Genomic DNA, 20117 nt, shown 5'->3' on the forward strand with positions numbered 1-20117 from the left:
AACAGCATCGCGAAATCATTCAGCAATTGCAACAACCATTATGAATGACTGCCAGCGGGAGTGGCATTGAACGCATAAAAATCGCCAGACTAAATGAGTCTGCGTTGTAAAACGCTGTCGCCGATTGCTGTTAACTAATGCCACTATTGCTGTTTTTGTTTTGTTACTACAATTTTTCGCTATAAGGTACTATGCGAGCACTCAAACAAAGCACGGTTGCCTTGACAGTCCCCCACACACATATACAGCCACCCAAAGCAGTTCTCAGTCTCTGTTTGGCGCTGAAGTGTGCGTAGAGCAGGCGATAACTCTCAAATTCCTTCCTCCACGCATTGATGCTGGACTACGGCATAACATACTGTTGTTGTAATCATTATTATACATCCTCACTACGCTGTGTGCTGCTAGTTGTTGTTTTCTTTTCGCTGTCGAAGTCGAAGGCATTCTGGCGCCAACTTATTGATTCGCTACGGGCCAGAATGGAGACCGTAAACAACCAAACACAATGCGCGCCGCAAACACTGTAACTGTGTGTGTGCACCCAAGTTGTTCATTAGTCAGACCTTCATTTGGCAGAGAGCTTTAGTCGCGTAGTCGTGGTTAAGCATACATGTTGGCAGGCAGAAAGGACAACAAAACGCTTGTTGTACTGTCAACGTCTTTGAAAACACGGTTCGAATTTTTTTATTACGGAAAAGTTTGAAAGACGCTGCTAACGGTTGATGCGCGTGAAAAAAAAAAAACAAAAATAAAAATTCTATGTTTCGGAAACGTTCTATTTGAACTCTGCACGGGTTTTGGAAAGAATTCTTGGCTCAAAAATGCCCACAATGTGTTCTTTTCAATTGGACCGCATGGATGCGGTCTACAATAGTGGCGAGTACATTCACGGACGCATCGTATTGAAAACGGAAAAAGTGAAGCGTGTGAATGGTAAATTATGAAATTACACTCAACTCATTTTAATTTTTTTTTTTTAATTTTTTATTACAAGGAAAATTACAAATTGAAACAAACTGAAGTCAAATAATAATTGTGTAAATCAAAATTATGTTTTAGAAATTTTTTATATAATATTTGAAATAGAAAAATTTAAATCAAGCTGGTTGTGCAATATAACTAAATACTGTGACACATACACTCATACTTTGAATATTTTGTAAAAAACTATCAGTTTTGTGTGTTTTTGGTGTATTAATAATAAATTATATGCAAACAAAAACGTCTCTATATCAAAAAGGACAAAAATCTTTCATTTCAAATCTCACAAATCTAAAATTTTTAAGATGTCTTATCAAAAATTTTGTGTTTTTATTACAAATTTGAACGGTAGTAATTACCTAATACATAACTGGGACCCTGTCCCTAACTTTTAGTGTATTACAAAATTTAACCAAAGACAGGCCAAAACTAAGACGCAGTCATAATATGTATACAGATAGAGCAGCATGCGCAGCTAAGAAACCTCCCAATAGCAAGGCGTCGTAGCGAAACGCCATCCCATATCAAATAGTCAAAGTAAATGTTTTTCTGTAGAATAGCTTTCAAAATAGAAAGAGAGATAAACAGCTTATAACTTTTATGAAGTAAATAAAAATAATAACTGAAAGACCCGTAACAAGTACCTGTCACAAATTTGTATGATGTTTCGCATTATCCTGGCGGAACATTGCATCTTTTCTATTGATCAATTCTGGTCGGTTCCAGCTTCAGCATTAAATGTCATAAAGGATTCATTTGAAATACCATCAAACAGACAAACAGACAGTTTTCGGTGACTTTCGGCCTGCGAAGTGGTTTGAGCTCGTACATCCTATTTCGAACAGGATCTCTTGCGTTTCCTGTAAGCCCATTATTCGTCACCAACCACAATGTGCGTCAATAATGGATCACTTCTTTAACATGTGACAAGCAAATCGCAGTGTTGAATGCAAATTTCGTTGTGTAAGAACATGAGGCTCGCGTGCAATAAACGAAGTTTTGAAATTAATTCTAAACGCCGACTTTATTTTAATCACATCGGCTTCAAGATGCCTTTGAAGTGTGGTGGTGTATCCTCAATATAGAAGTTGCCGGAACGAAATTTGCAAATCAAGTTTTGCATATTGGCTAATTTTGCCTTGTTTGAAATTAATTTTCAACTTTTTATAAAAATAAAAATATGCCGAAATGCTGTTTGCGATCTTCCATCTCTGATAGGGCAACAAACTAAACATGTTCCAAAAAAGTGAAGAATTTTATTTAAAAGCAAGCCTTACTCAATAGCTGTTGAAATATATAACGGTAAAGCGGATAAGTGTGAACTTGGCCACAAAAGTTTCAATCAGATCAGCTGTTCAATGCGATCAGCTTATTAAACGAAACAACTTAGTGAACGACCCAATATATGAAGGAATAAAATACAAGTAATACTATAAAAAAAATACAATGAGCTAAATATCAAGATTTGTAAAAGTTTAAAGTGGTAACATTTTTATAATTAAAGCTCTCGCTTGTTTAAAAAATTTACGTCAACAAATTAGAAAACATAACAAACCTACACATGTATTTCTAAGAAGACTTTCATTCCGAAAAATAATTTGAAGGCATGACAGCAACTTAAAAGTTTTATTTTGAAATGTTTTTATTGAATATATTATTCGAAAAAGTTGCAGCTTCAGGTATACTTAAGGCGACAGCGTCAACGTTTTTTCTTAATATCGCCAAAGAAATTAATTTTTATTTTAAATTTCATAATGATACGTAGTATATATTATTCCCTCCTAATATCCACCGTAAGATGATAATTATGAGTTTGATGTTTCTCTTTGAGATCTGTTTTTATATATGTACATACAAATTAACTCATTCCATTTCGCAGCTGTCTATGTAACACTGGAAGGTGAGGCTCGCGTGCAATGGTCTCTCAGCGGCAAGAGTGACTCGGCCAACTACTGTGGTCATCAGCAATATTTATATACGCGCACCAATGTTTTTGATAGTGCCGAATTCCGTGCGGGCACACACGTCTACGTGCTGCGCTTGCGTATACCGTCCGGTTGTCCGTCCTCATGCAAAGGTCCCTATGGTTTCATAGCTTACAATATCTCGCTTACCATCGCCAAGCCGTGGACATTTGACGAGGTATTCCGTAAACCCATAACAGTGGTGCAGGCACTAAACCTGAATCATAACCCGGAATATGGAGTGAGTGTTTAAAGTCATGGAAAATATATATTTATTATCTATAACTGTTTTCTATCAGCTGCCAATACGCGACGAGAACGTGAAATATCTCTGCAATTGGCCATGCACCTCGGGACCCATTATGTACACATTACTACTGCCTTACAATGGTTTCGTGGCACGACAGCAAATAACGTTCTTCCTGGAAGTGGACAACCAGTCGCCGCACTATGACATTTCCAGCGTTGAGGCCTCTCTCAAACAGCACTTTATTTTCCTAGCACGACAGCCTTATAAACGCAACTTCTATACAAAAACATTGGCGAAAAGCATCATTACGGAACGTACGCTACGACTGACCAAACGCATGTATCAGGGCACCGTATGCGTGCCCTCCGATACACCGCGTTCAACACTTAATCCCAATTATATTGTTTTTGTACACTACACGCTGCAAGTAAAGTTGAAGACTGGCTACTTTCACTATGATACAGATCTGTCGGTGCCTGTGGTGATAGGTACCATTCCGCTGCAGCAGCGCGGTGTACAACTGGTGACCACGCAGCCGCGTAGAATCAGCAGCCGTGATATATCTACGCTAGAGGAGGAGGACGGTGATGTGGCGGGTGAGCAGTGGAGTGTACAGGCGGAAATTAATCAGACCGAAGAGGATGATGAGGGCAATGATGATGACGATGATGATGATGATGATGATGTGATCCAGCCAGTAGCCAGTAGCCGCGCTACATCACGACGAATACGCACTCAAGATATAACTAATAACAACGACGACGATGAGCCGCCTTCATATGACAGTTGTTGTAAGTAATAAGCAATATGAATTCATAACTATGACATTTCAAAGTCCTTTCCTTAAACTAACGTGTACACTTATCATCACTTTCAGTACCTCCATCCTTCAGTTTTGCCACGCTCAGCAGCCAACAAACGCTGGACAGTGTTGGCCACTCCTCAGATTCGAAACCACGAGGACAACAACAACGTGCGATTAAGTTGCCCAAATTTCCTGGCTACGACATTGTGGCTGCCTCAACACAGGCCATTAATATGTCTGCAGACTCGGCTTTGAGCTTGAATTACTACCATTCCTACGGCTCGCTTGGCACTGGGCACACCGGACGCAGCCTGGACACTTTTGCTTCGAGTTGTGGTGTGCTGAGCGAAACCGATGAGCATGTGCAAGACGCCAATGGAGGCGATGACGATGACGATGATGAGGACATTTTCTAAAAAAAAAAACGGAAATTATAGAATTTACTTGAAACCGACTAAGGTGCCAAAGAATTAAACAAAAAGTGCCAAAAGACAAAACTGCAACTTGCCACTCGCCAATATGCCAATACCTCATTTTGTAGTTTGTAAATTATTATAATGCTTATATTACATAATATGTCCACTTGATGCCTTAGGGTTAGTGTAAAAACGTTACACGATTTAATATTTTAGTTGTAGAAGCTTTGAAATTATTTTCGATAATATATATAATATATATATTTACCATATATGTATAAACATGTGTCTATGTAATCAATTCGTGGGAGATGACTGGACTTTATTTTAGTTTAATTTTATGTTTTGAGGATGCATGCTCAAAGCTTTAATATATAAGATAGATATACTTCTAATTTAAATCTCTTCATAAAAAAACATACCATAACTCAATGTTTTCGATTGCCGACAGCTCAGTTTATTACCCAACATCTTCATCTCAAAAAAGCTGGAATCAGCTTTAGAAGTTTTTCTCGTAAAATGTTATATAGTCATCAGATGGTTGTTTTACTATTTAAGTTAGATATGCCAACTAACACATACCTGTATTAACTAGGTCTGACGTTTATATAGGCATTTGACTCCTCGATATATTTCCCGCCGCTGCGTAGAAGGTCAGCGATATCTCTCTTATCTCACGAAAGACTTGAATCGGATAAGAGAATGTTTAGTTCTTCATTACATAATCTCTTCGGCATTCAGACTACACCATACTGTACCTTATCCTGGAAACAACAGTCTCTGTTCACAATTTGTTTCTGGGTTAGTCCTTGAAGGCTTTTAGGTAGTATTGGCAAGGTGAATAGAAACAATTTTGTGGGAAAAACAGCTATTCAATTTTCAAAACTTACATTGATCTCAGGCTCTAAAAATATTTGAAATAGGTCTAAAGCGTATGAATTTATGTAGAACTAAAGCACAGATGAAGAGTTGCATAAATCTGCGAATTTAAATTAATGCTTCTCCTATTGCTCGAGCACTTAGAGCTTACCGCATAAAAGCTTAATACTGATAACAGATAACACTGTTAATAACAGTACAAGCTACATTGCTTGGCTGCTTGTTAATTTTATTGAACAGCATACAAATATGTTAACTTATCTGTTGATTACAAATAATTTTCCATTAAGCTGTAACCGTTGTAACATTAGCCCGTACTGAAAAGTCAGTTGCAGATAAAGATTTGAATGCTCGTACGTAGAAGTGTGTACGAGTATATCTAATTTGAAGCCAAAATACTGATGATAAGATAATGAAAGGTAATAATCAAGCGAAATCGATTCAATAATGTAGTAACCATTCGCAGAAATTAGTACAACAGCGACTGTGGAAGTGAAAAGAACATGGTTGAACGAATTTTGCGAGACTAAAAATTGCAGTACCAAGAATATATAGAAAACACCATGGTTCTAAAGTGTCAAGTTCATTTGGATAACCCAAAAAGTATTTATGAACCCGGCGACAAGCTCACCGGCCATGTGCTACTAACAATGGAGGTACGCCTGATTATCAAAGGTATAAAGTGATTTACAATTTTTCAGTAACTATGAGTCATACTAAATTAAATACTTTATCGTTGCAAAAACTGGAATCCCTGACACGGTATAACAAATATAAAAATACAAACACAACAATAGCATTTGCCATCAAATATTCGGGTTTTGCAGAAGTGAAATGGGATAGAATTCTACCGACGAAAGTTAAGAAAATAAATCAACAAAATGTGTCGGAGCAACCCACAGACATTGGACCTCCTATTGAGCAGTGCATTGAAGTTTACAACAATCGTGAAGACTTTTTGTCCAATGTAAATTACTTTGTCGGTTCCGAGGAAGGTAGACACAAAGGAATTATATACTTTTACTGTTAAATATACATCTACATATTATATTTACATATCTTCAACTGAACACTCTACAAGTGCAGCAACAGGCAGAATCATTGAACGTGGCACTTACACATATCCATTTTGCGTTGCATTGCCACAAAGCTGTCCATCCAGTTTTGATAGTGCCAACGGTCACATACGCTATATGCTCGAAGTATTCATCGACCATAAGAACAAACGTGAGGTATGGTATACACAGCAATTGCAAGTGCTCAAGCCGCTCGATCTCCGCCGATACCCAGAAATCGCCGAAAAAGCTGGTGATGTGCTGGTCGAAGAGAATATACCTTGGCATTTCTTCAAACACCCCTTGAAAATGTGTGTGAACTTACAACAGTTTGGGTATGTGCCCGGCGAAGAACTTTCAATACACGTCTGCATAGAGAATCCCGATAAGTTGCGTTTACACGAATTAACCTATGAGCTGCAGCAAATTTGTTGCATAACCGCCGCGCATGGCCACAAGAAAACTAAAACCAAATACTTTCACACCACTTTGTCTAAAGCAGTGCATATGTTCTGCGGCTCACGGGAAAGAAGCGATCAACATTTGCAAACCTTTTTCTTGCCACAAACTGTGCCGAATACCGATCCAGCCGATTGTCAGTGCTTGCAAATAAGTTACGAGTTAAGTGTGCAGCTGAGCACGAGTAATGCAAAACGTTCGTTGCAAGCAAAGATACCGATCGTTGTGGGAACTATATCCCTACAGGTGCCACAAGAAGTTCATGCACTTTCTGGCACAATGCAAACGGCGGTCTCTGCAATGCGCAGCATGGAGAATTTGCCATTGAAATGCAGTGAGTTCGACATGTCGCTAACAAGGGAACCACAAGATGGTTTTGCGGTGGCCACAGCACCTGAGCCGGAATCTCCCATACGAAGTGCTTGTGAATTAAATTTGAGTGAGTTATAGCGATAATCCATTTTTTCCATATAAAATGGAAAGAAAAAAATTCATTATTCCAGGTTCCATGTCCTTCCGCGAAGCTGAACATTTGCCGAAAACTAAATTCAACTCAGAACTAAAAAAATCCAAATTCGATAAGGAGCAAACCGTTTTCCAACCAACATATCTCTACTATGACATAGAGAGTCTGCCAGGTGTGCAAAATGCTGTAGCCGGTACGACAACTGCAGCAGCAACCGCAGCAGCACTGCCAAGCGCTACCGAGGTACCTCAAAACAATGTCAGCGAAGATCAAACCCCTGAAAATACCGCTACTCCAACCAGAGATTATGTCAGAGCTAAAAAGAAAAGGAAGGAGCGTAAAAGTATTTTAGAAGGATCTTCATAAGCATAAGTATAATCGCTATAATACACACAAATAATAATATATAAACACATAAAAGTAGCCTTTAGCTTTACACATATGATACATAAATATTAAACATTTAAAATAAACGCAAACTTTGCATAGAGAGTTGTGGGCGTAACGGCGTTACAAGCGTCTACTTTTCCTCAGCGTATTCTAGATAAAGGAAAGGAGACTGATATCAGTTAGGAATATGTGGTGCCATAAAATTATATATACACAAATGACGGACTCACCGTATGCTCGGGTGTTATATCCGTTGACGTGCCTATCAGTATGGGCAATGTCAAGTCCGACATTGTTTGTGTGACATAGCTGATGCGCGTCTCTAAGCGTAACTCATACTTAATTGAAATAATGTGCGTGCCCTGAGTGGAAGGCGGCAGCGGCGGTACGACGAATTTATCATCCAGCGAAGCGATGTCATCCTTCTTGACAATGATGCGGTGTTCCACGCTACTCAAAATGTACGAAATATAGCGCGTGCGACGACGCGGCACTTGCGTGGTGAATTTGTAGACTTGCATGAAGGAGGCGGTGATATGTGTGCGAAATTCGCAACGCTTCGACATATTAGCGACTTCAATGGAGAAATTTATAGTGTTGCCGGGTATGTAGGCGCCCGATGCTGCCTTCAAGTGCATACAAATCGGACCGGCCGAGCAGGGCCAACAGCAGAAGAAGATCTCATCGTTACGTATGACTGGTAACTGCATTGGGTTTTGAATCGAAACCGTAGTTTTCAAATAAATTTCGGTTAATTTTATTAAGGCTTACAACTCACCAATGCATTGGGTATTTTATCGATATTAAACACCTGCACCACCAGTATTTCATGTGTAAATTTACGTGTCTCTGTCTTGTCGTGTGTCTTGTCTTGGAATGACAGTATTAAAGATAATTCGTAGTAAATGCGTCCGATATCTGTCGTACAAGTGGTCGGACATATATCTGGTATAAGGTAATTAAATCTGTAATTATATGTGCTTGGCTTCAGTAGACCGCCTTGAAACACAACTGTTTCCATCTCCATATATGTCTCCTCAGCGGAGTAGAGCTTTGGAAAGCGCGCCATTGTGTCTACCCAACTAACGGTTGCCTTACCACAGAAGTCTATGCGTATATCTGTGATGAAGCATTGCGTAGAATTGCATAACCCTTTTTAATAAAATGTGTGCCGAAATACCTTCAAGTAATCTCTCCTTTGCGAATGCTACCGCCACACTGCCGCTTAGCTTTTCACCACACACATACACCGCCGTATCACGATCGAAGGTAAACTCGCAGGTAGGCATTGTGAAAATTACTGTCTAATGCTTAAAATCTCGAATTATTTAAATATATACATATACATTTTTTTATTTTTTTCCAAATGACTTTCAGTTTGGTTTTGATAAGCTTTCAAATATTTGTGTAGTGTGGGAAAAGAAAGAAAAATTATTCTAGTATACAAATTTATACACTCGTTTTCTAGTCCAACTGTTTGTTATGATGATTGCGTTGAGCGCAAGTGTTTCTTTGTGTATCGCTTGCTTACTAGAAGTAAAATACTACAAGAATTTGACCCGATGTGTCAATGAATCTGTTAACACTAACAAGGATTCACTTGCACTATGTGGATCATATTTATGATGTCAAAATCCGGTGACTTAAGACTACCACTGTAAGTCTAAAAGCGTCCCCTCAACCCCTTCTCTTTTCATGTATTTCAGTTCACCGGGTTTTTATCCTCTCGAGAAGAGTCAAGCATTCATCAAAACTATTTGGGAAAGCACATAAAGGTTAAAATTGAAAAAAACGAAGCTTTTTGAGTTTATACTTGTATATTACAGAAGCTGGTTTATTGATGTCTTAAGCAAGTTTATGTACAAATAGTTTGCAAAATCGATTTGAATATCATAGCGAAACGGTAAGCTTTATAGTAACCACAACGCTTTAATTCATATATGGCTTGGAATAGGAAATGTGCACGCTTAAAATCACATTTAACATATTAGAGAAGTGACTGCACGGCTTCAACTATTCCAACCGTAGCCAGTTGTGCCGCGTGTGGCCGGTTCACTAGACTGTTCACTTTCCTGCTGATAAGGTGGTGGCGCAGTGTGCGTTGAAGCCGCAGTAGGCGATACCAGCAGTGGGGCATCGGCCTCATCACCACCTACGCCAGACGGTGCTGTGGGCACGGCGAAATTCGTGTACATCGGATATCGAGGTATGAATTCATCGGTGCGATTACGCTCATCGACATCGCGATCAATAAACTTTCCACCAATGGTGGTAGCCTCGTCGAAGGACGGTGGCTCTGTGTAAAATGTATAAGAAAAGTTTTATAAACCTAGTCCTACGCTTAAGCTGAATCCACTTACTGAATTTTTCGTAATTTGGTGGCGCATCACTGCCAGGCGGTTTGCCCGGTGTATCAGGAATTGCTGGCGCTGTCGGCAGCAAACCGATTGCATTCTGTGGATTGGTGGCGCTCTGCGCCAAAGGCACTGTTCCAATTGTTATGGGTATAACTATTTCGGAGTCTGTGTGACAGCAACCGGTGTTTATGGACATCTTAATCTCATAACGTACACCAATAATGTAATTTCGATTCGAGGTAGGCGGCACAGGCGGTATAAGAAGTGTGCCGTCAATCAATCGCTTAGACAGTCGCAAGCATTGCATACTCTGTTCGGTGAGTGCCAATGTATTGCTGTGATAGCGCGTCTTTCTATGCGGCGTATGTGCTTCAAAACTGTAAATCTGTGTCAGTTTTAATTCGATGCCATCAGCTAAGTCATAGCCGGTCGATTGATTGTCTATTTCGAGTTGATATTTGATTCTCTGGCCGGGCGCATAACCGCCAAATGGTATGGTAAGCGTTGATATCACTGGGCCGGAAGAGCATGGCCAGCAGCAAAAGTATTTAATGTCCTCACTTTTAATCGGTATCTGGGAGTAATGCATTTAATACAAAGATTTATATAAATATTTTGTAATTTAGAAACTCACCAATAACTCGGGTTGCATGTTCAAATTCACCTGATATAAAACCGTTAGCGGTTTTTTGAATACATTATCGAACCGATATGGTCGATTCAATACCAGCGAGAGTTCGTATGCAATTTTGCCATATTTCTCCACACACGATGTCGGACACTCCAGTGGTAATGGTATGCAAAAGGTGTAAGTATAGGTGCCGGGTTGTAGCGTACCGTCGCCATGTACGCAAGTTCTCGAGTGTAGATAAGTTTCATCAGCGCGATAATATTCATTATAGTGCTCGGTTTTGCCATCCCTAGAGCGTGTACGGCTCTCTTCCCAGCGGACCTTCGCCTCGCCCACAAAGAGTATGTAGACCTCTGATTTTAGTGGGAAGGAATGGAAAAAATACATTTAAATGTATTTGCATGTGTATATAAATGTGCATATCCCGAGGGAGTCTAAATATTGATGTCATAAATGGAATCTACAGTCTTTTTGACAAATGAAAATAAAATAATCATTCCTAATATTTCAAAATATATACTGCAGATGTTCTTGTTTGGTATTACTCGCAATATATTCATATACATCTACACATACACAAAAATATGCAAAAAATAATAATCATTGGCATTCCTTGCTTCAAGTTCATTATCATTACTGGCAGAAATAAAAAAGATGCAAACGCGTTAGTAGATCGCAAGCGCAGGAATTATTCAAGCAAAAAAGGCTGTGTATATAAATGGCATTTTTACTTTTAACATCTAAACATCATTAGTGACAAGTTATAATTTAATTATTTCTACAGAAGCTATATTTTGGGTCAACGTAAGTGAGGCTCTCTGACAGTTAATCGCTTTTTTTGCTTATAATTTTTTTTATTATAATTAATCTTTTATTTAATTCTTTAGGAAATTTAACTTTTTTGTTATTCAACATACAGAATAAACGTTTCCATACTATTTTGCTTCAAAACAGCCTTTACTCTTTATCTGTATCTTAGCGCTCTGCAGACATTTTTCTTCCGGAGAAAATTTTGAGTACGGAAAGCTTCGAAAGTTTTAGGCTATCGCGATTAGTCCATAAGGTTAACTAAAAAATGTGTATGGATCTTTTGTGCTTCTTTGATTTTCCCTGTTTACCTAAGCATTCAACAATCCACTAACAAATCGTTGCTTCGCCTACTGAGTGATGCTCAGATAAGAGTCATCAAGCCCATTTTTGTTCACCGTAGACATTTTTCCATCAAAAATTAGTATTTCATTAACAGATTGTAATCTTTTTTATATATTTTTTCAGATCAATCTGCTATCAGCCGTTTATCAGCTGTTGCCTTATGAAGGTTATATCTGATTACAAACATCTCACCGGAACGACACCAACTTTTCAGCTTGTCTAGTAGTTGAAGTTTGGGGTTTTAGGGGTGACAGTATATAAAAGCTCCACCAAATTGTAGAAATGTGTAAGGATTTGTATTTATTGAAATGAAAATAATACTCAAGGTCTTCTAACATATTTGACAATTTTGTTTCCCTGCATTTTGATATCATTTTCAAATATGCATTCATTTTGCATGAGAAGTAAATTTTGGAATTTTTTCAGAAACACAAGCGAACGTTACAAAAAGGAATCCCCAATAACATAATCTATTCGATACTTGTACAATTAGTGGTTGGGAGCTTTAATGAATTTTTTTATAATAATATACCTACATACGTCAATACTTAAATAAATGTGATTATAATTGCAATTCTAGTGAATACTATTAGTTTCCAGTGAATAGCAGATCAATTGCTTATCATTGTTTGGAGACAAATAACATTACTTGTTCAACAAATATGATAGAGATAATACTGTCTTTACAATATATATATATTTACTATACACATATATTTACAATAAGGTGAGTAGTTCGAAAAGCCCGTAAGTAGCATATATAATATTTTAATCGGATTTATTCTATTCAGTATTGCCTCTTATGTTATATTTAATATTAATTGTAAGGAAAAATCCGTCTACCTCGAACGCTCTTCTCGCTGGTTGTATGCAAGTTAATGCGTCCGTTAATTATTTCTCCGCTGTAGTAAACCGGTTGGGGCCGATCGAATTCGAAAATACACTCCGATGGCATTGTTCTTGTATTTATTAAAGATTTTATTGCGCGTAAACAAATTGACTTTAATTAAATACATAAATTTATTTTCACATGTATCAATGAGTTACGCGAAGGCATCACATTCTACACAATTGACAGACGTAACAATTTAACGCAACGCGGCACTATAAATATTCATTCTATATATATATATATTTTTTTGTTTTGTTTATATATGCCAATGTATATTCCAATATATTTTTATGTTCACTTAAGCTTTTTGAGAAAATAACTTATAACCGTAGTTCACTCTTATCTACGCATTTATTCTTGACTATTTTAAAACACACAATATATATATTATAGATATGTTTTCACAAATATATAATTATTTCGTATAATGTAGGTCCACACGGGCTGCTTCACAGTCTATTTGGCTCCAAGCTGTCGATGCAACCGGCGCACTGCCGTCTCACTGACTATCTAAAGCATATTACGAGTATAACAAACTCTCTAGCTTCGGTTTGTTTAGAAAGAATGAAAGAAATGAGACTGTCGCCACTGGTACTTTGGAGCATTTTACCTATACATTTACATATATATCTCGGTTATATATGTGTGTGGAGAGCGTTTGCTTTGTTTAATGAGCGCGCGAGTGGCTCAGTAGCTCAGCATTGTTGGAGCATACATATATGTATACATGTGTCGCGTCTGAAATTTGCCATTATAAGTGACGTCATCAAATTGTCTTTTGTTTTCACATGATTTTCTTGTTTGTTTATTAGGTGAGCCGGCTAAATATCACAGTTTAACAGCTGATGTTAGACAGAGTTGCCTAATTGTATTTCTATAGTAGAAATAATATTATTGTGAACGTAAATTTAAAATTCTTTTGTCAATGAGAAACATCTATAGAGTTCTGTAATCAAACTTTTCTCCGAAGGTTTCGTCGGCAAATTCTTCTTCTTGATTGGCGTAGACACCGCTTACGCGATTATAGCCGAGTTAACAACAGCGCCCCAGTCGTTTCTTCTTTTCGCTCCGTGGCGCCAATTAGATATTCTAAGTGCAGCCAGGTCCTTCTCCACTTGGTCCTTCCAACGGAGTGGAGGTCTTCCTCTTCCAAATTACACAAAAAAAAATTGTCTTCAGCAATTTAGGATCTACAAGTATTTTGAAGTAGTATATCCAAATATTTTAAAGACAAACGAACGAAGTGGGGCTTATGGACAAAAGATGTATTCTGCCTCCAATTCAGAGCAGTTGAACCAAAGACTCTGCTCAAAACATTACTTTTTCACGGATATGCGTCAATACGGATATGTGATTTTGGGAAGGCTTCTCTCACGAACATCCTCAAGTAGAAACCGGTTATTCAAAGTAAGGCGGAAAATTAATTTTTAAAGTAGTAATCCACTTAAAATTTTTTCAGGTACTTCTTGTGCTTTGCCAGTTGGCTTAACAGTTATTTCCGCACGAAATACAGCACCCCAATTAAACATCCTCTAACCTTTTTAAGGATTTTTTGATAATAAACTCAAAGTTATTATACCCTGAACAGGGTATATTAAGTTTGTAATGAAGTTTTTAACATTTTCTCTTCAAGAAGCTGCTCATTTGTCGGAACTGCCGATATCGGACCACTATAACATATAGTTGTCATACAAACTGAACAATCGGAATCAACTTCTTGTATGGAAACTTTCACATTTGACAATGTATCTTCACGAAATTTGGTACAGATTATTTTCTAATGTGTCAAGATTAATTTTCTTTTCTAACAATTATAGTCATACAATAATATTGAATATGTAAAATATTGCACTTTATATCCTTTGCCTTCTTTTAGTTTTTGATTTCCTCGAGCAGTTGGTTTCTCAATTTCATATTTGTATTGGCGATTCAGTTGGCAGTTGATCTTTGGCGAACTTTGTTGGGTTTTCTGCCGGTCGGCGTCTCCTTCTACGGCGTAGTCGCTTTTGTGGCAAATTCGGTGGTGGGCTCAAACCCATACTGCTGAAGGCCAGAGATCCTTCATCTATATTGTAGACCGGATAGCGTGGTGTGAATGGTGCATCTACGCTGACCGTATTGGCGTCGTTGTCAGCAATATTTGTGCTCATGAACATCGCTTGTTCGTAGGATGGTGGAGCTGCAAGATTATTGCGCGAAGGAAAAATAAGAGAAATGAAGCATAAATGTGTAAAATATATAAATTAAGTGTGAGAGGAATAAATACATGAAAATATAACGAAGCTGGGATATTGGTCACTACGTCAATCCTAAATGCAATCTCTGATAGAGGAAAGTTATTACATAACTTTAATTTAGTGTCTGTGTTCTCTCAATTGCTAACGTTTTTTGGAAAGTAATTATGCTAAAGAATTGATGAACTAATATGAAATGATCAAGAGCTTAATAAAGAATTTAGCGCTGCAAATAAGATCCCTGACAATCTTACACGCTTTCCTTGCTAAAAATTCTCTCATTTTTATCTCTTATGAAGGGTTAAAGATTCTCTTTGTGAATATAAGATTTCAAGGGAGTATGATCGTAATTATATTCCTCCGTAAAGTAATTGGACTTACGCAGTTCAATTTCTTGTTCGCTGATATCATCTTCACTCACGTCGCCAACAGCCTCGATTTCATTCTCCAAACTGTTTCCTGTTAAGACAGCACGCGATGTTGTCGGCTGCATATTCTCTTCTCTTCTGTCCTCCAAGAATTCTTCTTCTATTGTGTTACTAATTGCTAACGGCACATTGCCTATAGTTATTGGTATTGTAGTCCTTGGATTTCGCATTAGGGTCGTCATTACGGCCATAACGCATAACTCGTAGGAGACACGCACGTTTTTGCTGATGTGTTCACAAGTCGGTGCAGTTGCTGGTATGCGTATAGTCTCAGCGAAGGACTTACGTGTCTGTCGCGGTGCAGGGCCGCACACTTTCTTGACAAGGCATATTTTCTCTGAGACGGTATGCAAAGCAGGTGTCCCTGAGCTGTAGGTGGCGCGTAAGTTCAGCATTATAATTAATTTTTTGCAATCTGCTGTAGATTTATTGTCGACATCTGCGCTGATCAAGATGAACTGACCGGGCACATATCCAGTTTGTTGGAGATAAACTGTCAAATGTACGGGTTTGGCGAGAAAGAAACAAACATTCTCCATAGCATCATTGGTAGCAGGAGCCTGTCAATAAATATATGTACTTTCTAAAAACCATAAGATCTCCAATTGATTTTACTCACTTCTAACAATTTACTATCTTTATTTAGATCTAAAGGCATGAGCACTGTAAAGCCGACATTATGTACACGATCAGCAGCCCCTGGTCTTATGAAAGTAACCCTGACGAGGTAACGGATATGGCCGTAAGTGCCTTCAAAGGAAGATGGGCAGTGAGATGGTATAGGACAAGAGAATGTATAGGTGTAAGTGCCCTCCTCCATAGTAAAATTATTTCCAAATTCCGAGCCTACCAAAAACGTCGTGGACGCTATATAATCTTCGCGACCAAAGTATACATGCTTGTCCTTTCCGTCAATTTTTGCTACAGCTATCTTTTGTCCATACTTTTCACGCCATTGACAAGCAGCGAATCCACAAACTTGTAGTTTAATGCCTAAAAAATGGAGAGTGGGTAGAAATAAAATTAAATAATAATAATAACGTATTATAACGATGTATCATACATTTTATTAGAGATGTGTACGTATGTAGTTAATGAACAGTATTATCTAAGCTATCTTCAACATCCCTGTTATTATGAGACATTAAGCTTGAGAACCGCAGTTAATTTTTGTTGAGCTTGTTGTCTTGCTCTGATATTTGGAGCTTCAAATTGTTTGGTAATAGATCTGTTTCCAGTACTTGATAGGATCACAGAATAAACAATGGTGCATTTCCGCGTCAACTTTCTCTTAGAACCGTTCTGCAGCTTATTAGTTATTAGTTATTTAGAGTATAAGTCTACGACTCAATTTATTAAAATCTCTCGACTCTCGTATCAAGACTTGGTCTTTTGAGCTTTCAACCAAGATTTCTTCTATGAATATCTCCTTATCTATTATTTTATATTGTCTGATAGAAATGATTTGCCAATGAATGTCAAGAATTGTAAGACGATGGGTTTTACTCATAGATCTGATCACACATCTTCTTATGTATTAAAATACTATAGAATAGAGAGAGTTTTTAACTTTGTTGATTTGGGGGTTCTATCGACACTAAGATTAATTTTAGTCAGTCATTCATCCATGGTATTGAAATAAAAAGTTGTTAAACGGCAAATTTTCTTTGCGATGATGGCGCCGTTGGACGCTGAAATTAAGTACTTATGCGATCGTGCTCGTAAGTGGCAATAATTTGTTTTGTCAAGTTTCGCACGCTAAATATATATAAAGATTATTGGTCGGTTCGAAATTCTAATTTTTTAGATATATGGTGCATATGCCTGTGTATGTATTATTATAATTTTTAAAGTGTTATATATAACTGGATTCAAAACAAAATATTTTCCTTACGCTCTTCACAATATTAGAAACTTATGGAAATGTGAAATGCTGATAAGATAATTTCACAAACAAAAATGTATGACAGTAAAGATAAGATAAATGTTAATTTAGTGTGATTTAAAAAGATATCACTCCATTCTCTCAGTTGAGAGGCATATATGGTATTTATGTACCTAGTATCAGATTCAATCAGTGATGTTCAGAGTAAAGGTTTGCCACCAACCCAACATTTACCAAACATAGCATATTGATTCAGCGTTGGATATGCTACAGTAAAAAAAAAAGATATTTATCAGCTTTCGGTCTAACTGAGTCATTTATTAGTAATTTTTAAGCAATTAATGTGTAAGCAGACAATTATTAATCACTTACAAAAGCGGAAAGCCAAAAGTTTTGAAGAACTTCATAGAAACTTTTATTAATAACTTTTAATAATAATAAGATTGTTGAAAAAACGCTTAAGTCTGTAAGTATCTGTTTGCTTTTTAAGCGTATAGTATTACAGGTGAAGGCGGCCACATGAATATGTGTTTAAAAAGTTAAGACATGAACTTATAAGGTCTTAAGATATTTTTGTGTTATCAAATATCACTCGAATAGAAAAGAGCGTCAAGAGAAATACTGAATAGCTGATATTTCGCAGTCGAGAGTAAACTAATAGGACAGAGTTGCACTACTTGAAGGAAAATAGGAAATAATGCATAAATTGTTTGAAAACTCTTGAGAACTTGCAGTAGTTTCAGCAGTTCATGTTATAAATCCTAACAAAGTCCTTGCCCGTGTGGTACAAAATATATTTGGCAATAATGTAAAATAACCATATTTAACTTTTGTGTACTATAAAGAAGTTATTTTCCATTGAACATGCTTGGACGCTGATATGTGTGAAGATAAGCATTAACAAAGAGGCGTTACTGAAGTTAACTTGTACTGAAACTTGATAAACATTAATACATATATGCGCTATTCAAAGCACTAGCCTTTCCCGGCAGGGTAATCACTTGATGTCATTACAAGTTTATTTAATTAGACTCGATACCAGAATTTAGGTGTATGCTGATCTAGCTAATAGGTATGTCTGCTAGCCTCACTTAAGTTTGAATAAAAGAAATCCTCTCTATATAAGGTGGTTAAGTTAAATATACACTGGAATTTAAGCGGGTGCTTTCAATAAGCGTTCGAATAGACCTAAATAGAGGACGAAGCAGTAATATTTGAAATTATATTATAAGCGTGATTCTCTATAAAATCATATTTTATTCTTCTTCTTGTTCTTGTATTTCAACGTTCTTCTATTCAAAATTTATGTATTTCAACACAATTTGGTAACATAAATTTCCGATTTTTTACCTTTCAACTTTTTTGTTTTCTCCAGCGTTATAATCACTTTGCCACTAACAATTTGGCCGGTAAAATAAGTGCCGAAATCATTTTGATCAAACACAATAACACAGTTATTAAACTTCTTAGCATCACCCATCTTGAATCCGAAATAAAATTGAATAATTTCACAAAGTTATTTTTACTATATTTCAAATAAATTTCCGACACGAAAACATGAACGTTCGCCAAAGAGTATGAGGTGTCTGCTGCACTTCAGCTTGAAAAGGTTGCGGCTTTGTTTCTACACGAACGCAACGAAATCTATTGCAAATGGCACGACCGCACACCAGCCGCAACAGCGGTGAACTGAGGCAATAATAATAATAGTCAGTAATGTAGGTGAGCAGCGCACGCAATTACACCGGAATGGACAAGTAATCTACGGGCCTAAATATGTGAACAGGTGCTTATGACGCTGCGATGCCACGGCTATATGTGTGGGAGCGCTTTACAAAAAAGCTGCATTTCTTAGTTTTATCTTTCTTTTGTTCACTCACATTACTCTGTAAGTGGTTTGTTTGTTAACTGATAAAGATAACAAGTAATATACCCTTCACAGGTGCATTTCTTTTAATAACTATGTGTTCAGTTTATATGGCGGCAATATGCTATAGTAATCCGATCGGAACAATTTCTTCGGATATTACATTGATGTCTTAAAAAATAATCTATTCCAAATTTCGTGAATATATCTTGGTAAATGTGAAAGTTTTCCATACAAGAACTTGATTCCGATTGTTCAGTTTGTATGGCAGCTATATGTTATAGTGGTGCGATATCGGCAGTTCCGACAAACGAGAAGCCTCTTGAAGAGAAAATGACGTTTGCAAAATTTCAAAACGATATCTTAAAAACTGAGGGACTAGTACGTATATATACAGACAGACGGTCGGGCGTACAGACAGACAGACGGAAATGGCTAAATCGACTCAGCTCAACAAACTGATCATTTATATATATATACTTTATGGGGTCTCCGACGCTTCCTTCGTGGTAAACTTTTTATACCCTGTTCAGGGTATAATAGTATAAATGTGTCGGCGCTTGCCTCAATTCAAAAATAATTGGTACGCATGTAGAGCGATCAGAATAACGGGTAATGCCAACATTTGAGTAAATATTTTTGTTTTTCGAAATATAATGTTTTCTATTGTTATTTTATCAAATAGTAGTACTGAGAGTACAAAACAATACTAACCATATTAGCTGGACTAAAAATGCATATTATGGCTCTAGTTCTCCAAACTAAATTAAAGAGTCCATGGAAATAGACAGCGATGGTTGGTGGTGGAGGATGGAGTCATGTGTAGAAGTTCACGCAAGTGAGGAAAGTTTTCTGATCGCCATTCACGTGGGAGTGGCCAGAAACGATTCTTTTACATATGACTCAAGCAGCTCACGACTTCCGGTCCTTGACCAAGTACCCTCTGGGTAGCCTAAGAACATCCGTTTGAAGGTGAGCTAAAGTGAGAAGGCGAAACATTCCCTGC

General features: G+C 37.4%; 5 protein-coding genes across 5 annotated transcripts; 2 read left to right on the forward strand and 3 right to left on the reverse strand.

Annotated features, from left to right (window-relative positions):
- The first annotated feature begins 2578 nt into the window (after positions 1-2578).
- Positions 2579-4688, forward strand: LOC108973448 (arrestin domain-containing protein 3). The gene is made up of 4 exons (XM_018940713.1): positions 2579-2660; positions 2861-3186; positions 3245-3986; positions 4073-4688. Exons 1-4 carry the CDS (start codon positions 2618-2620, stop codon positions 4414-4416), a joined length of 1455 nt encoding a protein of 484 aa, XP_018796258.1. The 5' UTR covers positions 2579-2617; the 3' UTR covers positions 4417-4688.
- Positions 4689-5789: 1101 nt separating this feature from the next.
- Positions 5790-7759, forward strand: LOC108973483 (arrestin domain-containing protein 3). The gene is made up of 4 exons (XM_018940784.1): positions 5790-5970; positions 6093-6290; positions 6382-7248; positions 7313-7759. The coding sequence occupies exons 1-4, from the start codon at positions 5859-5861 to the stop codon at positions 7639-7641; spliced, it is 1506 nt and encodes a 501-aa protein (XP_018796329.1). The 5' UTR covers positions 5790-5858; the 3' UTR covers positions 7642-7759.
- On the reverse strand, positions 7744-8988 carry LOC108973485 (arrestin domain-containing protein 5-like). Its single transcript, XM_018940786.1, has 4 exons — positions 8846-8988; positions 8444-8784; positions 7896-8369; positions 7744-7815 (listed from the first exon to the last, which is right to left on the reverse strand). The coding sequence occupies exons 1-4, from the start codon at positions 8952-8954 to the stop codon at positions 7786-7788; spliced, it is 954 nt and encodes a 317-aa protein (XP_018796331.1). The 5' UTR covers positions 8955-8988; the 3' UTR covers positions 7744-7785.
- A 475-nt stretch (positions 8989-9463) lies between these two features.
- Positions 9464-13738, reverse strand: LOC108973484 (arrestin domain-containing protein 3-like). The gene is made up of 4 exons (XM_018940785.1): positions 12649-13738; positions 10657-11006; positions 10026-10596; positions 9464-9961 (listed from the first exon to the last, which is right to left on the reverse strand). The coding sequence occupies exons 1-4, from the start codon at positions 12758-12760 to the stop codon at positions 9675-9677; spliced, it is 1320 nt and encodes a 439-aa protein (XP_018796330.1). The 5' UTR covers positions 12761-13738; the 3' UTR covers positions 9464-9674.
- A 735-nt stretch (positions 13739-14473) lies between these two features.
- LOC108973438 (arrestin domain-containing protein 17) lies at positions 14474-18941 on the reverse strand. Its single transcript, XM_018940702.1, has 4 exons — positions 18595-18941; positions 15979-16352; positions 15313-15919; positions 14474-14876 (listed from the first exon to the last, which is right to left on the reverse strand). The coding sequence occupies exons 1-4, from the start codon at positions 18722-18724 to the stop codon at positions 14608-14610; spliced, it is 1380 nt and encodes a 459-aa protein (XP_018796247.1). The 5' UTR covers positions 18725-18941; the 3' UTR covers positions 14474-14607.
- Between the last annotated feature and the right edge of the window lie 1176 nt (positions 18942-20117).

The sequence above is a fragment of the Bactrocera latifrons genome, unplaced genomic scaffold (assembly GCF_001853355.1).
Source record: "Bactrocera latifrons isolate USDA-ARS-PBARC rearing strain unplaced genomic scaffold, ASM185335v1 scaffold_48, whole genome shotgun sequence".
Taxonomy (NCBI): Eukaryota; Metazoa; Arthropoda; class Insecta; order Diptera; family Tephritidae; genus Bactrocera; species Bactrocera latifrons.

What these genes read in the sequence shown, in the direction of transcription:
- LOC108973448 (XM_018940713.1), top strand. Translation starts at nt 2,618, where the DNA reads ATGTTTTTATTGAATATATTATTCGAAAAAGTTGCAGCTTCAG. An exon ending in ATCATAACCCGGAATATGGA is followed by an intron (nt 3,187 to 3,244) that starts GTGAGTGTTTAA and finishes GTTTTCTATCAG; the next exon opens with CTGCCAATACGCGACGAGAA. An exon ending in GCCTTCATATGACAGTTGTT is followed by an intron (nt 3,987 to 4,072) that starts GTAAGTAATAAG and finishes CATCACTTTCAG; the next exon opens with TACCTCCATCCTTCAGTTTT.
- LOC108973483 (XM_018940784.1), top strand. Translation starts at nt 5,859, where the DNA reads ATGGTTCTAAAGTGTCAAGTTCATTTGGATAACCCAAAAAGTATTTAT. An exon ending in GGTACGCCTGATTATCAAAG is followed by an intron (nt 5,971 to 6,092) that starts GTATAAAGTGAT and finishes ACACAACAATAG; the next exon opens with CATTTGCCATCAAATATTCG. An exon ending in TGCTTGTGAATTAAATTTGA is followed by an intron (nt 7,249 to 7,312) that starts GTGAGTTATAGC and finishes TCATTATTCCAG; the next exon opens with GTTCCATGTCCTTCCGCGAA.
- LOC108973485 (XM_018940786.1), bottom strand. Translation starts at nt 8,954, where the DNA reads ATGCCTACCTGCGAGTTTACCTTCGATCGTGATACGGCGGTGTATGTG. An exon ending in AAAGGAGAGATTACTTGAAG is followed by an intron (nt 8,785 to 8,845) that starts GTATTTCGGCAC and finishes GCTTCATCACAG; the next exon opens with ATATACGCATAGACTTCTGT. An exon ending in ATAAAATACCCAATGCATTG is followed by an intron (nt 8,370 to 8,443) that starts GTGAGTTGTAAG and finishes AACCCAATGCAG; the next exon opens with TTACCAGTCATACGTAACGA.
- LOC108973484 (XM_018940785.1), bottom strand. Translation starts at nt 12,760, where the DNA reads ATGCCATCGGAGTGTATTTTCGAATTCGATCGGCCCCAACCGGTTTAC. An exon ending in ACATGCAACCCGAGTTATTG is followed by an intron (nt 10,597 to 10,656) that starts GTGAGTTTCTAA and finishes CATTACTCCCAG; the next exon opens with ATACCGATTAAAAGTGAGGA. An exon ending in ACCAAATTACGAAAAATTCA is followed by an intron (nt 9,962 to 10,025) that starts GTAAGTGGATTC and finishes CATTTTACACAG; the next exon opens with AGCCACCGTCCTTCGACGAG.
- LOC108973438 (XM_018940702.1), bottom strand. Translation starts at nt 18,724, where the DNA reads ATGGGTGATGCTAAGAAGTTTAATAACTGTGTTATTGTGTTTGATCAA. An exon ending in AAGATAGTAAATTGTTAGAA is followed by an intron (nt 15,920 to 15,978) that starts GTGAGTAAAATC and finishes ATTTATTGACAG; the next exon opens with GCTCCTGCTACCAATGATGC. An exon ending in CGAACAAGAAATTGAACTGC is followed by an intron (nt 14,877 to 15,312) that starts GTAAGTCCAATT and finishes ATAATCTTGCAG; the next exon opens with CTCCACCATCCTACGAACAA.